This window comes from Aquarana catesbeiana, linkage group LG04 (genome assembly GCF_042186555.1).
Source record: "Aquarana catesbeiana isolate 2022-GZ linkage group LG04, ASM4218655v1, whole genome shotgun sequence".
Classification (NCBI taxonomy): Eukaryota; Metazoa; Chordata; class Amphibia; order Anura; family Ranidae; genus Aquarana; species Aquarana catesbeiana.
In genome coordinates, this window is record NC_133327.1 from 603,496,467 (window position 1) to 603,514,168 (window position 17,702).

The following is a 17,702-nucleotide window of genomic DNA, read 5'->3' on the forward strand; positions in this document are numbered from 1 at the left end:
CAATGTCACTTGTCAAAACCTTCTCCACCTGGCCAATTGCAGAAGATTAGAATCAGAGATTAAATTGGAGATTTCAGAACAGGCTGGGGGAGAGAATTTTAAGAAGTGGCTGGGCTGGGCCAAGGGGGCACACAGAACACAAAGCATGATTTGGTTGGCTTTGATCAATATTTGTATGAGAAATAGACCCCTTCTTTGTTTTTTTTATTTGTGATGGAAATAATGACCTAAAATATCTTCTAGATTAAAGGGCAGTTGTGACTGGAACAAATGATTGCAGTCTGAGGAAAAATCAGCAAGAGCTGGCCGTGTCATGCTTAATAAATACACACCGAACATGCCGGCTTGTATCTGACATCCAGAAGTACAGGATGTTCCAAGCATGGTGCCTGCAAAACCTGTAATAATGTATTTATTCTTTTCGGCTGTAAGGTTGATTGGCATCATGGCGACATAATGCATTTAAAATGTTTTTTCAATCTGCTGTAAGAATTTTTATTGTTATGTTATTTTTTAGGAAGCTGTCTATTATGCACTGATCATAGGGCTTGTGTTGCTTGTGTAGAGCAATTGAGTGTTGATTGTTATATTTGTCCATGGAACCCAAGGACATGGAGGCTGAGCATTCTTTCTCTTGCTTGCCACGCATGTGCTCACATTATATTCTGTACACAGTGAGGGCTTATAAATACAGGGCACTCTACTTGTTTTTTACTGTGCTACACTCTGCAAGCCCCAAGTCTACCAAAGCACACCCTGCTGGAAGAGAAGTGGACTTAATCTGATGTGAAGCTTAAAGTGATACTAAAGTCTCAGTTTTTTGTTGTTTAAAAATAACAAACATGTTATACTTATCTTTTCTGTGCAGTGGATTTGCGCAGAGCAGCCCGAATCCTCCTCTTTTCAGGTCCCTCTTCGGCACTCCTGGCCCCTCCCTCCTGTTAAGTGCCCCCACAGCAAACAGCTGGTTATGGGGGCACCCTAGCCGAGCCGCAGTTCCATGTGTCCATTCAGACATGGAGCCACAGCCCTGCCTCACCCCCTCTCTTTCTCCTCATTGGCTCGCTGCCAATGGTGCCTCACTGCTGTCTCAGCCAATAAGGCGGGAGAGTCCCAGGCAGCCGAGTCTCTTGTTCAACATTGCTGGATCGAGATGGGGCTCAAGGAGGTATTAGGGGGCTGAGGGGGACTGCTGCACACAGAAGGCTGTTTATCCTAATGCATAGAATGCATTAAGATTAAAAAAAATCTGCCCTAACAACCACTTTAAGTAGTATTAAAAAGTCCAGTGTTTGTAAGTAAGTGCTTTCATAGTGATCTGTTAAGCCAGGGTTTCTCAACCAGTGTTTTATGGAACCCTAAGGTTTCTCCAGAGGTTGCAGCAATGAGCAACTTCTGCTCCTCAGATAAGTTCCCACTGACAGCATTGATCTTTTTAGCTATCTGTACGGGGTAATTCTCCCCAATGAGCACAAGTATAAGGGACGTTTTTCCTACTGCCCATCACACTAATGTATCATGAATTGTAGCTATAGCCATTTTTAACAGGGGTTCCCTTAGACCGGAAAGTTATTTCAAGGGTTCCTCTTTGTAAAGCTTGAGAAAGATTATTTAGGCCTTGTTCACATGGGGAGTACAGAAGCATACTCCCATTGAGGCCTATGCTTACCTGTATGGGGATGCACAGGTGTTCCATGCATCCCTGAGCAAGCAGTACCATTAACCCCTTCAGATCTGCGCTATTGCCGAATGACGGCTACAGTGCGGATCTTTTCTGGGAGGCCATCAATAGACATCCTCCCCTTTGCACACTCCCCGCGCGCCCCCTGCAGGTGCGCGCTGTGATCACCTAGTCAATGAGACTCGGGTGACCACAGATCGGAGTAAGGGGTCAATCCTGGCCCCTTACCACGTGATCAGCTGCCAGCCAATGACAGCTGATCGCGTGATGTAAACAGAAGATCGGTAATCATTTTTCTTTCTTTTCAGGCTTACAAAGTGAGGAGAAAGAAAAGCAGATCACCGGCTTCTGTTGAAGGGACATCGGTCCCGAAGAGGAAGAGGCACAGCCACCTCATCTGTACCCATCAGTACCGCCTGCCAGTGCCACAAATCAGTGCCCACCAGTACATAACAGTGCCAGCAATCAGTGCCACCTATCAATGCCAGTCAGTGCCTCATCAGTGCCACCTAGCAGTGCTGCCTATCAGTGCCAGTCAGTGCCACCTATTAGTGCCCTTCAGTGCCACCTAGCAGTGCCCATCAGTGCCGCCTTATCAGTGCCCATCAATGCAGCCTATCAGTGCCCATCAGTGCAGCCTCATCAGCGTACATCAATGAAGGAGAAAAAAATTACCTGTTTGCAAAATTTATTAACAAAATATAAAACGGTTTTGTTTTTTTTTTTTAAATTTCGGTCTTTTTAAATTTCTTTAACAAAAAATAAAAAACCCCAGGGGTGATTCATTTGGTTACTGTGTTGTATGACCGCGCAATTGTCGTTGACAGCACTAAAAGCTTAAAATTGGTCTGGGCGAGGGGGGGGGGGGTGGTTTAGGTGCCCAGTAATCAAGTGGTTGATGTCAATAGGGACGCACAAGCACAGCCACTGCTCCTAATTTGACATCCATGTGGGTGCGTGTCCCAAAACACACGGTACATTCAGAGACACACACTGCACCCACGTGATTGGGAACAGCACCATGTCTGTGCAGCCGCTGCATCCCATTTGAGGGATGCACGGAACACCTGTTAATATCTCCACCTACTATTTTACAGGAAACCTCTACGAAGAGCAAAAGAAGCTGTGATTGATGACCTCTCTTTGAGTCTCTGTTCACACTGATGCGGTGCAGGATTCGCAGTGATTCTTGTGTGTGTGTCCCTCACCACATCACAAACGCACTCCATTCATGCGAACCGCTGCGGGTAACAATGTTAAGTCAACGACACAGGTTGAAAAACTCAGTGTAATTGGCTGAATCGAATCTTGTGGGTGCTCACTGGAGGAACCCAGTGCGACAAAAAAAAAAAAAAAAGGTGCATGCACCGTTTTCATGCGGGAGTGGTGTGATTAGAGCCATACAAAATAAACCAAATTGCACTGCAAAGAATCGCATGTGATTTGAACAGGAATGCAGTGTCATTCCTGTCCGAATCACATCAGTGTGAACCTAGGCTAAGTATACTTCTTACATGACTGTTTCTGGGTCTAATATTCTCAGAATATTAATCACCCAGAACAAAAAAAAGCAAATTAGAAAGCCAGTATTAGATCAGAACTCCTGATTTGTAAACTTGTTTCAGGTCAGTGCCTAATGCCGCGTACACACGGTCGGAATTTCCGACAGAAAAAGTCCGATGGGAGCTTTTGGTCGGATATTCTGACCATGTGTGTGCCCAATCTGACTTTTTCTGTTGGAATTTCCGACGGACTTAGATAGAGAACATGTTCTAAATTTTTCCGTTGGAAATGCCTACGGAGGTTATCCCGTTGGCAAGTCCGACCGTGTGTATGCGGCATTAGGAAGTATTGAAACCACTGGTTCAGCATAACAGCCAGTCAGATATGGCAATGGCAGCCTCTGTGTTCTTTCAGTACAGGTTTTCCTAACTTGCTTAGATCATTTAAAATTCTATCAATTTTGTATGTTAGTGCAAATAAAAAAAGTATCACGGACAGTACTCAATTTTCTCTGTCACAATTGCACTAATACGGCTACAATCAAATCAAGTATCAATTTTGCTAAAATTATACGTTGAAGCCGCTGTCCTTGGTTCATCAGGCATGCTGGTTGCTTTTGACAATTAGGGCTTACATGTAGCTTTCATAAGCCTTCCCTATCACTTTTCTCACACACTGCACCAACTCTATAGCTCAAAAATATTATCCACTTCACGTCAGTCAGATGACTGTAGATACCTGGTGATATGACAAGCTCCTTATCTCAGGAAGCACAGAAAAACAGTAAGCCAGAGCTGAGCCTAGGGACATAAATCACATTAATACTTATTAAATAAAACTGCTGATGCTGACAAACTACCCTTTCTGTTATATCTTGTAGTTTTGGCTTGTGGATTTCATATTGCAACTTATATATTGCCTGCTGCTTATAGCATTGAGATAGCATTTCACAATTAATGCTCCTATTGCCTCTCCTTCCCTCCCTGACTTTTCCTACCAGCACAATTTCCTTCAAATCTTCATCAATTTAAGCTTGCCTATTCTATTTCTTCTTTTCGAACATCCGAAGGAAACAGTGGCTTAAAACTAGGCTGGGTATACTGTAAACTGGGTGTTGTATTATTTCCTCCTAAAATCAATGAATATAGAGAAGACTGTTTAATACTGTAAATGGAAAATTCACACTTTTTTTTGCCTGTTAATGTCCTTTTATTTTTCTGTGCTGTAGGGCTCTCGTCACACTTTCTGAAAAATATACAATTCCCTCTTAATTTGTATCTGGGTTGATATCTTTTTCATTTTATTCTGCCAACAAAGACCTTTTCCAGCCTGAAACATTTGAAAACAATTTTTAATTCAGAACTCCAAGCAGATATCTAACTACAGCCGTGGCCAAAAGTTTTGAGAATGACACAAATATTAATTTTCACAAAGTCTGCTGCCTCGGTTTTTATTATGGCAATTTGCATATACTCCAGAATGTTATGAAGAGTGGTCAGATTAATTGTAATTGCAAAGTCCCTCTTTGCCATGAAAAAGTACTTATTCCCCAAAAAAAACATTTCCATTAATTTCAGCCCTGCCACAAAAGCACCAGCTGATATCATGTCAGTGATTCTCTCATTAACACAGGTGTCAGTGTTGATGAGGACGAGGCTGGAACTCACTGGCTACTTTCACACTGAGGCGCTTTACAGGCGCTACAGTGCAAAAATAGCGCCTGTAAAGAGCCTCTCCTGTCTCTCCAGTGTGAAAGCCTGAGTGCTTTCACACTGGAGCGGTGCGCTTGCAGGACGGTAAAAAAAGTCCTGCAAGCAGCATCTTTGCAGCACTGTAGGAGCGGTGTATACACCGCTCCTAAAGCTCCCCTGCCCATTGAAATCAAAGGGCAGGGGAGCCCCGCTGGCGGCCAAATAGCGCCCCGCTAGTGGCCGAATAGCGCCGCTAAAGCGAAGGTAAAGCTCCGTTAAAAATAGCTGCGCTTTACCGCCGACACCCGCCCGCCCCAGTGTGAAAATAGCTGTACTGTAATGCCGATTGAGTTAGAAAAACAGACTGGAAGCTTTAATGCTTTTGCTGCCAGGCCCTGTGCTTCATTTTTACACTCAGGTGACCAGACCATTTTTGCAATTTTTCCATTGCTTTTTTATTTTTCCCTCACAGCTTTCAGAGTTTGTTAAAGACCCCCCAAATCATATATTTTCTGAAAGCACATGGCCAGTAAAATACAAATAAGGTGCTACTGATTTTTAGGGCACAATGATATTTGGACAAATGTTTTTCAAAACAATATTTTCGCTAAAAATACACTGAAATTATTATTAGCAGATAAAAACACAGCACATTTTACAAAATTCCTTCTCAATATAAAAGCTAACCTGTATTGAGTTAATAAATAACCACTATTTTGTAAATTTTAGATTACGCCTTTTTGTGAAATGGTGGAAATCGAACATACACAAAAATGTACTGTAAATATCCAAATTTCTCTAAAAATCTAGAGGTTTTAATTTTTCCCTTACAGCTTTACAGTTTGTTAAGGTCCCCCCAAACCATATCCTTTCTGGAAGCACATGACCTGTAGAATAAAAGGAAGGTGCTACTAATTTTAATGCCCTGCGCCCTATTTGCACAAATCTTTATCAAAACGATATGTTTGCTAAAAATTCTCTAAAATTTTTTGCAGATATAAAAACAGCAAATTTTACAAAATTCCTGCTAAATATAACAGTTTAACCTGTGCTGAGCTAATAAATAATAAATATTTGTAATTTTTAAATTACGCCTTTTTGCAAAATGGTGAAAACTGAACGTACGCAAAAATGTAAACAACTACATTTCACTTAAAATCTGAAGGTTTTCATTGTTCCCTTACAGATTTCAGAGTTTGTTAAAGTCCCCCCAAATCATATTTTTTCTGAAAGCATAGGACCAGTAGAATAAAAAGAAGGTGCTACTGATTTTTAAGGCCCCATTATATTCTTGCAAATGTTTGCCAAAGCAATATTTTCACTAAAAATACACTAAAATCATTATTAGCAGATACAAACACAGTAAATTCCTGCTAAATTCCTACTAAGTATAAAAGCTTAACCTGTATTGAGTTAATAAATAACAAATATTTGTACATTTTAAACCTTTTTGCAAAATGGTGAAATCTGAATGTACAAAAAACAGACCACCCAAACTATACATTTTCTGAAAGCAAAGGACCAGTAGAATAAATGGAATGTGCTACTGATTTTTAAGGTCCCGCGATATTTACGCAAATGCTTACCAATCAAAAATGCACTAAAATCATTATTAGCAGATACAAACACAGCAAATTTTACAAAATTCCTGCTAAGTTCCTTCTAAATATAAATCGTACGTACTCTGAAATTTCTCTAAAAATCTGGAGGTTTTTCTTTTTCACTTACAGCTTTCAGAATTTGAAAAGACACTTCAAACTTGACATTTTCTGAAAGTACATGACCTGTAGAATAAAAAAAAGAGCTACTGATTTTTTTGTGCCCGACAGTAATTGTGCAAATGTTCATCATATCGCTGTTTTCACTAAAAATACACAAAAATTATTAATAGTACATCTAAACACAACATAACTTACTAAATTACTACTAAAGCATCGTTCACATGTGGCATACTAAAGCGTACGCCCATGGAGGGCCATATTTACCCTCACAGGGATGCATGTGTGTTCCATGCATCCCCGTATAGGCAGTCCCATTTATGTCAATTGGGATGCAACTGCTGCACAGGCATAGCTGCTGCTCCCAATCTGACATCTGTGTGGGTGTGGGTACATGGCCCCGAATGCAGACAGTGTGAGCTCAGGGGCATGCATGCAGACCTATATGGATGTTAAATTGGGAGCAATGGCTCTGCTCAGGGGCTGAATACAAATGCACGCCACACTTGTCAGATATTTATTTGTCAAAAATTTGAGGTGGGTGGGCTTTATGCAAAGCTTAAAGAGGTTGTAAACCTCCAAAAAAAAAAATCCAAAGGCATAATGAGCTAGCTCATTATGAAACCCTTACCTTAGAACGATGTCCTGCCATAGCTCGCCGGCACACTGCTGACACGGCCGACATCTTTCCGGGAGTTACTTCCAGGTTCACGGGCTCCGGCGCTGTAAGTGGCCGGAGCCGCAATGCCATCACTCCAGCGCATGCACGCGGATGCCACCAGTCACGGCACAGGCCCCAAAAAAACAGCACGATCGGCCGTTCCTTCAGTGCGCACATGCCGATGACCTAGGCGGCAGCGTATGCAGTAAATATCTCCTAAATGGTGCAAGTTTAGGAGATATTTACAGTACCTACAGGTAAGCATTACTATAGGCTTACCTGTAGGTACAATTAAAGAGGAAGACTTTACTTCCTCTTTAAAGTAATTGTAAACGATCACTATGTAAAACAACCCATTCAGTTTAAAATTGAACTGAAAGGCAAAACATTTGTGTATAGATATAACATTATAAATACATTTTTTCCTTTTTTATAAGTAAGCACTTTCCCTCTGTTTTTAGCTACATAAGAGCTGGGGGAGGAGAAGCAGCAGCAGCACAATGAGCTTCCCAGTGAATGGCTGTGCAGCGGGGGCACGTTAGGACAAGTCTGATCATTGGAGCTAGAGACTGACCACAGTGTGTTCTCCTGCTTAGTGTGGTCAGTTTTTAATAGGAAAGCAGAGGGACTGGCAGGAACACCAGGGATTTCACTCAAAGGAAGCAATACTAAGAGAACAGGACATGGTTTCATACAAGTACATGATACAGAAGGCACATTTTAAAAATATGAAATGCTGGGGTGACAAACACTTTTAATGTCCACACAAGAATAATTCAAAGCCCTGTGTACAGCCTAAAAAGGAGTTTAACACAGCGGGCACCACATGGTCTCTGTACTTTTATTACCATGTTATACATTGTAGATCTGGACAGAATATGTAGTTAAAATATAGTAACCCAACTGTAAATTCTTAACAATCATAAGTTGTCTCTGAAGCAAATAAATAGCCCTCAAAGACCTAAAAGCAATGGAATTTTGAATTATACAAGTCAAAATTACAGGCTTTGCTTCTATTGATTACCAATTCATTATTTATGCAGATTATTTTTTTTCTTCAATTAAGACCAATTTTATTTATGGGGGTGTATAATTCATCTTTTGTGATATGCTGTTACATTTGTCTATTTCAGTCCAGTGCTATAACCTTTAAAGTGGATGTAGAACAATCCAGACCTGCACCAAGGAAACGTACCCTTCCAAAGTGGATGTTGCAGGGCGATCTCACAATTCAGAGTCTCCCATCTCCTGTGGTTAAAGCAGGTATATGTGTGTGTATGTGTGTTTTTCCTAGAATCCGCAGAGAACAGAGAAGGAGCTAGGGTGCCTCTTATTGCTATCTGTGAAAGCCGAAGGTTAGCTGTAATTATTATGGTGGTGCGTTTCTTCGTAATCCCCATGTGCTGAGCGTTCCCAGGAATTACATTGTATTTATATGCATAGTTCTTGTAACGCATGTTCTAGAGATTTAAATGCAGTCATTTATATGATTTTTTTTAAAGATTCATGCTTTACTCCTATAAGCTTTCTTGGAAAGCGTATATGTGTAATTTGCATGGGAAATTATCCTCTTTGGAGTGCGTATGTTTTTTTTTTTTTTTTTCTCTTTTGAACAAAAGGAACTTAGAACAATCTACCTTATGTACTCGAGTATAAGCCGACCCGAATATATAAGCAGAGGCACCTATTTTTACCACAAAAAGCTGGAGAAACTTATTGACTCGAGTATAAGCCTAGAGTGAGAATGCAGCAGCTACTGTAAGTGGAAAAGAGAGTCAAAAACGCCCATTTGCAGCCTCACTGTGCCCATCTGCATGCCTCAGCCTCACTGTGTCCCCCATCTGCATGCCTCAGCCTCACTGTATCCCCCATCTGCATGCCTCAGCCTCACTGTATCCCCCATCTGCATGCCTCAGCCTCACTGTGTCCCCCATCTGCATGCCTCAGCCTCACTGTGTCCCCCATCTGCATGCCTCAGCCTCACTGTGTCCCCCATCTGCATGCCTCAGCCTCACTGTATCCCCCATCTGCATGCCTCAGCCTCACTGTGTCCCCCATCTGCATGCCTCAGCCTCACTGTGTCCCCCATCTGCATGCCTCAGCCTCACTGTATCCCCCATCTGCATGCCTCAGCCTCACTGTTTCCCCCATCTGCATGCCTCAGCCTCACTGTGTCCCCCATCTGCATGCCTCAGCCTCACTGTGTCCCCCATCTGCATGCCTCAGCCTCACTGTGTCCCCCATCTGCATGCCTCAGCCTCACTGTGTCCCCCATCTGCATGCCTCAGCCTCACTGTGTCCCCCATCTGCATACCTAAGCCTCACTGTGTCCCCCATCTGCATGCCTCAGCCTCACTGTATCCCCCAGCCTCACTGTGTCCCCCATCTGCATGCCTCAGCCTCACTGTGTCCCCCATCTGCATGCCTCAGCCTCACTGTATCCCCCATCTGCATGCCTCAGCCTCACTGTGTCCCCCATCTGCATGCCTCAGCCTCACTGTGTCCCCCATCTGCATGCCTCAGCCTCACTGTGTCCCCCATCTGCATGCCTCAGCCTCACTGTGTCCCCCATCTGCATGCCTCAGCCTCACTGTGTCCCCCATCTGCATGCCTCAGCCTCACTGTGTCCCCCATCTGCATACCTAAGCCTCACTGTGTCCCCCATCTGCATGCCTCAGCCTCACTGTGTCCCCCATCTGCATGCCTCAGCCTCACTGTGTCCCCCATCTGCATACCTAAGCCTCACTGTGTCCCCCATCTGCATACCTAAGCCTCACTGTGTCCCCCATCTGCATACCTAAGCCTCACTGTGTCCCCCATCTGCATGCCTAAGCCTCACTGTATCCCCCATCTGCATGCCACAGCCTCACCTGATCGGCGTTGTGCCGGCGTTATGATCTCCCGCAACTGTCCCCATTTGCGGCCTTGTTATCTCCCGGTGCTGTGATATATTCAGTCTATTCTAGTCGAGTCAGTGTTCAGCCTATCATGGACGAGGACGAAGTGGAGGCGGGGCTTTGGTACACTGCATGACTGCCGACTAGACTAAATGTATCACAGCGCCAGGAGATAAGGCTGCAGATGGGGACAGTGCCGGAAGGACTGGAGTATAAGCCGAGGTCGACATTTTCAGCACAAAAAAAGTGCTGAAAAACTCGGCTTAAACTTGAGTATATACGGTATTCAAGAAAAACTGTGCTAACAGAAAATAGAAATACAGTTGTGCTCAAAAGTTTGCATACCCTGGCAAAAATTGTGGCATTTTGGCATTGGTATTGTAAATATGACTAATCATACCACAAAACTTCTTTTATTTAAGGATAGTGATCATACAAAGCTATTTATTATCACATAGTTGTTTGGCTCATTTTTAAATCATAGTTATACATAAATCACCCAAATGGCCCTGATCAAAAGTTTACTAAATTTCCTATTTTAAAAATACTGAATTTATGATTTTTGTATTTTTGGCAATCTAAGATATAGTGTAATGTACACCAGAGATCATCAGCCTCTCTCTGTAACTTTCTGTCACACACGATTCTAAAGTAACAAGATGACCACCCACTAAGTACAAAGATGACACTCAACGTTTTAGTATTAGATAACTGGATGTGTGGTTGTTATATTGATAAAATTGCATTCACCACTTGAGGGAAGGCTGCTGGGAATTAAATGAGAAGTATCTGGAAGTCTAATCATAATCTGTCACTTTTAGGATGACTGTTTTTGAGAGGTTTCATTCCTAAAGAAAGCTTAGGCTTTATTTAAAAAATGGCTTACATTTTTTCCCACAGTACCACTGCTAGGACAGCTACATAAATGATGCCAATCTTTATTTTGAGAGTTCCTCGTGTGCTTTTTTTTTTTCTTGTCATAGGCTGTTTAATGGAGCTCCATTACTTACCTTTGATAGTGCCATACCACAGCCATGTCTACACATTTTAATGACTACCATAGTTAACTGACTGTATGTCCATCCATTTTACCCTTCACCAATTGCCCTCATACTTCCCACCTCCAAATGAAGATGTCTGATTGGCCTTCTCAGACTAGCCTGTACTTTACATCCCCCACCCTAAGTATGCTTTCTGATCATATTTGCTAAAGGCATGGGATCTTCTGTATGTGAAGTAGGTAGGTCTATGAGGTTCTGGTATAATGATCATGCTGGGATTCTGCTGGGACTCTGCAAAGGCCAGAGACATAAAAACCACCAGTACGTCTGTTCTGAGTCTATTTATGAGTAGGAGTCAAGGCGACCATATGGAATGGTTTGTTACAGTTTTTTCAGCCATTTTTGAGTCAAAGAACCCTGTAGAACTGTGCACAATCCTGGGACACACCAGTCTGAGGGCTTGTTCACACCAGGAGGTGCAGTCGAGCATGCGCTTTTATTATTATTTAATGGCTGTGAACGTACATGCATTATGCGCGGGAGTGTCGTCAACAACTAATGGCACCCACATGTGACTGCAAAAGGCAGCACAATTTTGTGAGGTACAGGAAAAAGTGTGATTTCCCACGTGTTACCTCACTGCACCTGGTGTGACCAAGCCATAAAATATAGTCTCTGAGGCAAAGTTCAGTTGTCTTAGGTTGTAACCTCCAAGAGTGAGCCTACAGAGGGCGGTGACACAGGGGTTGCAGGGGTTGGGCGCTCCGCGGTGACACAGGTGGGAAAGAGTCGGTGAGGGGGACATCGATCGTTTGGAAATCCGGTTACTGGATCTACATTCACATGCCCATTACCCCTGCAGGGGTTGGGCGCTCCGGTGAGTGAGGGCACAAGTGGGGATTCCACCTAGGACGGTTTATACCAGCCACAGCAGACCTATCTGGGATCGTTTGGATGCACACCATATTTTTGTACAAGGATTTTTTCACACATAGGACAATCTTTGGACATATATATTACACCTTTGAAGTATTTGTTTGCACGGACAATCATCACTTAATAACTTTTTAATTTTTTCACTAATTTTTTATTTTTGGCACAGACACATATGTTATATTTTTACATATATATATATATACATTTTTCATAACACAATTTGGACTAATTTAATGTTTTCTTTCAGGTTGCTCTCAGATGTCTTAATATTTTTTATTTTTATTGTGAACAGTTTTTATGATTATTGGTGTTTTAGCCACACTTATGGCAATTTTTGTTATTTCTTTACATATTTTTTGGGGTGATTAGCACATTTAATATTTATGTGATCACACACATTTAAATATTTTTTCAGTATTTTTCACTGATTTTTTCACCAAGCTTGATGATACACTGTGTTGCACATGCATTTCCTTATGGTGAGATATGTTCTCATTATTTGAATAGTGAACAGCGCCAATTTCCCTTTTTTAGTTTATAGTACTTGAACTGCACCTAGGTGTTTTCCTTTTCTGGGGGGGCCTGCAGTTCGTATTGGTATCTGTCCCGAGCGCGGAATATTTGTGTGTATAGTACACCTTTCTGCACTTTTTCCTAAGAATTCTGCATACTTCCCATCACTCCTAGCACATTTATATTTTAAAAAGCTACTTTTTTTTATTGCATAGCTCAATGTTATGCACGTCCTACTTGCAAGAAGCACTAGGTGGCCAAACCCTCCTATGTACTGGTTAAACAGAAGGATGGGCTGAACTTTATAAGAGTTGTCCCCAGCAGCTTCTCTCCGCAGAATCAAACTTCATTTTATGTGGAATGCGCTTTCTGACCCTCCAGCAGCAGCAGCTGAAAATATTCAACAAAAATATTGATAGAAAAAGAAATTCAATGGGAATCATATCAGGGCTTTGACTGCCTTTTAAATACAGCCTTGAGCACAAGGACTTAGCAACAAAGAGGCATCTCTCCCAATAATAATTCAAAGACTACCCTGTGCAACCCAGCCAAGCCAAAGGTCAATAACTACATTTTACATTACAAAACAAATCATAAAATCAAATAAACTCCAAACCTAAGCTAATATAAAGAAACTTGATACAAAATCTTAATTAGAATATAAATTGTACCCTCAAAAATAAAAATACATGTAAAGAAAAGGGGGGAAAAGAAGAGAAAAGCACAAAAAAGGCCCCAAATAAAAAATATCCCAACTCCTATACATAGCCTATATACAAAGATACAGCTTGCAAAAGGCTATTATTTACAGTGCCTTAAAAAAGTATTCATACCCCTTAAAATTTCCACATTTTGTCATATTACAACCACAATCATAAATGTACTTTATTGGGATTTTATGTGATAAACCAACACAAAGTGGCACATAATTGTTAAGTGAAAGGAAAATTATAAATGTTTTTCCTCATTTTTTACAAATAAATATGTGAAAAGTTTGGCATGCATTTGTATTCAGCCCCCCTGAGTCAATACTTTGTAGAACCACCTTTTGCTGCAATTACAGCTGCAAGTCTTTTTGGGTATGTCTCTACCAGCTTTGCACATCTAGAGAGTGAAAGTTTTGCTCTTTCTTCAAAGACGTCAAGCTCTGTCAGATTGAATAGAGAATGTTTGTTAACAGCAATTTTCAAGTCTTGCTACAGTTTCTCAATTGGATTTAGGTCTGGACTTTGACTGGGCCATTCTAACACATGAATATGCTTTGATCTAAACCATTCTATTGTAGCTCTGGCTATATGTTTATGAAGGTGAACTTCCATCCCAGTCTCAAGTCTTTTGCAGACTCTAGCCGGTTTTCTTTTAAGATTGTTCTGTATTTGGCTCCATCCATCTTCCCATCAACTCTGACCAGCTTCCCTGTCCCTGCTGAAGAAAAGCATCTCCATAACATTTTGCTTTTAGGCAAAAAAGATCAAATTTGGTCTCATCTGACCAGAGCATATTCTTCCACATGTTTGCTATGTCCCCACATGGCTTCTCACAAACTGCAAACGAGACTTCTTATGGCTTTCTTTCAACAATGGCTTTCTTCTTGCCACTCTTCCATAAAAGACAGATTGTTCCGTGGACAGATTCCCCTATCTGAGCTATGGATCTCTGTGGCTCCTCCAGAATTACCATGGGCCTCTTAGCTACTTCCCTGATTAATGCTCTCTTTGGCCGGCCTGTCAGTTTAGGCAGATGGCCATGTTTTGGTAGGTTTGCAGTTGTGCCATACTCTTTCCATTTTCGGATGATGGATTGAACAGTGCTCCGTGAGATGTTCAAAGCTTGGGATATTTTTTTGTAACCTAACCCTGCTTTAAACTTTACAACTTTATCCCTGACTTGTCTGGTGTGTTCCTTGGCCTTCGTGATGCTGTTCGTTCAATGAGGTTCTCTAAAAAAAACTCTGAGGGCTTCACAGAACAGTTGTATTTATACTGAGATTACATTGCATACAGGTGGACTCTATTTACTAATTAGGTAACCTCTGAAGTCAATTGGTTGCACTAGATTTTAGTTAGGGCGATGAATGCAAATGCACGCAGCACTCTTCAGGTATTTATTTGTAAAAAAAAAGTTGAAAACCATTTATCATTTTCCTTCCACTTCACAATTATGTGCCGCTTTGTGTTGGTCTATCACATAAAATCCCAATGAAATACATTTACGTTTTTGGTAACACTACAAAATGTAGAAAATTTCAAGGGGTATGAATACTTTTTCAAGGCACTGTATATCTGCACATGCCAAGCATCCACTTGGTGTCCAAATCACAGATTTTAAAGGATAAAGGACTCCAAATAGGTGCCTGTCAAGCTGTCTAAAGTAAAAATGTAAATACAAACATTTAAGAAAATGTTCCCACTGATAGTTCAAACCATTGGGGGCTGTGGAGAGACGCCTATGTATCTACAGTAGTATATTTTTCGCTCCAAAAGTTTGCCATGCAGGTCACCTCCTCTCCTACCTGAAATAACTCTTTCAATATGCTCAATTTGAAAAGAAGTCACACTACCCCTATGATTCTTCAAAAATATTTGGAGACATTTGAAGGTCTCATGGCTTCTTTATTCTGACCAGAAGGTTATTTTAAATAATTAGTTTTTATTTTATATTGTTACAATGTTATATTCGGAAACAAAAAAGAAAAGAAGAAAAAAATGACACATTCATAGGTGACCAGAAGGTTATATAGGTATTGTCCATGCAGCTTTCTTTCTGCTAATGGATAAAGGATTCCAAATGGGTGCCTGTCCAGCTGTTACTGTGTAATTTCATACTCCTAGAACTAAAACAAATTGTCCTGATCACAAGATACTGATGCATAGATTCTGTATATGTGTCATTAATATTCTTCCAGTGCATATACCCTAACAGCTATATATTTTCCATATTAGTTCAATGTATGATTACAGATGCATGTGCATGCTGTATGTGCGCAAACCATAATAATAAGGTTATTATAACGCAGAGCATGTGCACAGTTCTTCACAATGTCTTAAAACATTTAATGAGAACCTATCAGGATGGAAATATGGGAGCTGCCATGACTGTTTTTAAACACGCAAGCTCTGAGCTTGTCATCAAATTTGCTTTATCATTATAGTCAGTGATTGTTTACCTGATTACTTGTTCTGGGTCAGAGCATCACTATATGATGACGGATGACAGCCTTTTAAAAAGCAGAGAGATGTATTTATTTGGTGAGGCGGTGTTGTTAGTCGCTATTGTAAAATGTAATAAAATCTATATTTTTATGGAAAACTCAGAGAAATTCGTGGTTCTGTGAAGTTTCTTTATTTAAATAGAGTTTAAACACATAAATACTCAATTGGCTTTTCCAAAGTCATCTCTGTCCTGCCCCCGGTATTCTAGAACTACAGGATAAACTTTTGCCTGTAACTGCATAACGCTATTTTCACACCTTAGTTGTTTTGCGTGCCGCGCTTTTAGTGGGCACAGGAGCCAATTCACGTGAAGGGGCTGCCTTGCCTGCGTTTCCACAAAAAAAGGTGCATGAGGTTCCCGCACCTGCTCAACTTCTACATGTGTGGGGGGGGTTCCATTTAGAACGAATGGCAGCTCGGCGCAATTCCGCAGAGCAGTGCATTTTTTTTTTTTAATCAGATTCTTTTTATTTAACAAAAAAAAAAAAATTCTGTTTAAAAAATACACAACACATTATACAAATTACATCACATAAGACATCACAAATACTACATAAAAACCCAAAAAGGAAAAAAAAAAAAACCCGCCCACCCAATACATTTGGAGCATAAAACATATAAACAAATTATTGAAAATTGAATGCTTACTAAATAAAATGGACTAAACATGACCATAAAGTACCCCTCTTAATGAAAAGTATATATACAGTATTTCACCAAGTGAGTAAACCCCTCACATTTTTGTAAATATTTTATTCTATCTTTTCATGTGACAACACTGAAGAAATGATACTTTGCTACAATATAAAGTAGTGAGTGTACAGCTTGTATAACAGTGTAAATGTGCTAAATCAACACACAGCCATTTAATGTCTAAACCGCTGGCAACAAAAGTGAGTACACCCCTAATGAAAATCGGGCCCAATTAGCCATTTTCCTTCCCCGGTGTCATGTGACTCATTGGTGTTACAAGATCTCAGGTGTGAATGGGGCTAGCAGGTGTGTTAAATTTGGTGTTATCGCTCTCTCTCTCATACTGGTCACTGGAAGTTCAACACGGCACCACATGGCAAAGAACTCTCTGAGGATCTGAAAAAAATAATTGTTGCTCTACATAAAGATGGCCTAGGCTATAAGAAGATTGCCAAGACCCTGAAACTGAGCTGCAGCACGGTGGCCAAGACCATACAGCGGTTTAACAGGACAGGCTCCACTCAGAACAGGCCTCGCCATGGTCGATCAAAGAAGTTGAGTGCATGTGCTCAGCGGCATATTCAGAGTTTGTCTTTGGGAAATAGAGGCAGTGCTGCCAGCATTACTGCAGAGGTTGAAGGGGTGGGGGGTCAGCCTGTCAGTGCCTTGACCATACGCTGCACACTGCATCAAATTGGTTTGCATGAGTGTGGTCCCAGAAGGAAGCCTCTTCTAAAGATGATGCACAAGAAAGCCCGCAAACAGTTTGCTGAAGAGAAGCAGACTAAGGACATGGATTACTGGAACCAAAACAGAATGCTAAAGCCTCTTTCTGAAGGGGCGCCCCCGCTCGCTCGAGTAGGGGGAAGACTTCTGCAGTTCTCAAGGGTCTAGCAGGAAGAGTTTCGAGACAGATGGGGTGGTCTCCACAATAGCTCTAGGTTACAAACTAGAGTTCTGAGAGTTCCCGTCTCCTCGTTTTCTCAGGTCAAACATCCCCAAAGATCCAGAGAAAAAGAAGTCTCTCTTTCAAGCATTAGACCGACTTTTGTCTCAAAAAGTGATCATGGTGGTCCCCATGGAAGAGCAGGGGTTAGGGTTTTATTCAAACCTTTTCACGGTGCCAAAACTAAATGGAGATGTCAGACCCATTTTAGATCTCAAAGATCTAAACTGATTCCTGAAAATCTGCTCTT

The 17,702-nt window shown here is 41.3% G+C and overlaps 1 protein-coding gene across 1 annotated transcript in view; it reads left to right on the top strand.

Moving 5' to 3' along the window:
- APLF (aprataxin and PNKP like factor) overlaps positions 1–17,702 on the top strand; it is a 369,085-nt gene that overhangs the window by 149,477 nt on the left and 201,906 nt on the right. Inside the window, exon 5 of the mRNA XM_073628226.1 lies at positions 8,388–8,517. Within this exon, the coding sequence (XP_073484327.1) occupies positions 8,388–8,517 (130 nt within the window). The remainder of the gene's footprint in view (positions 1–8,387; positions 8,518–17,702) is intronic.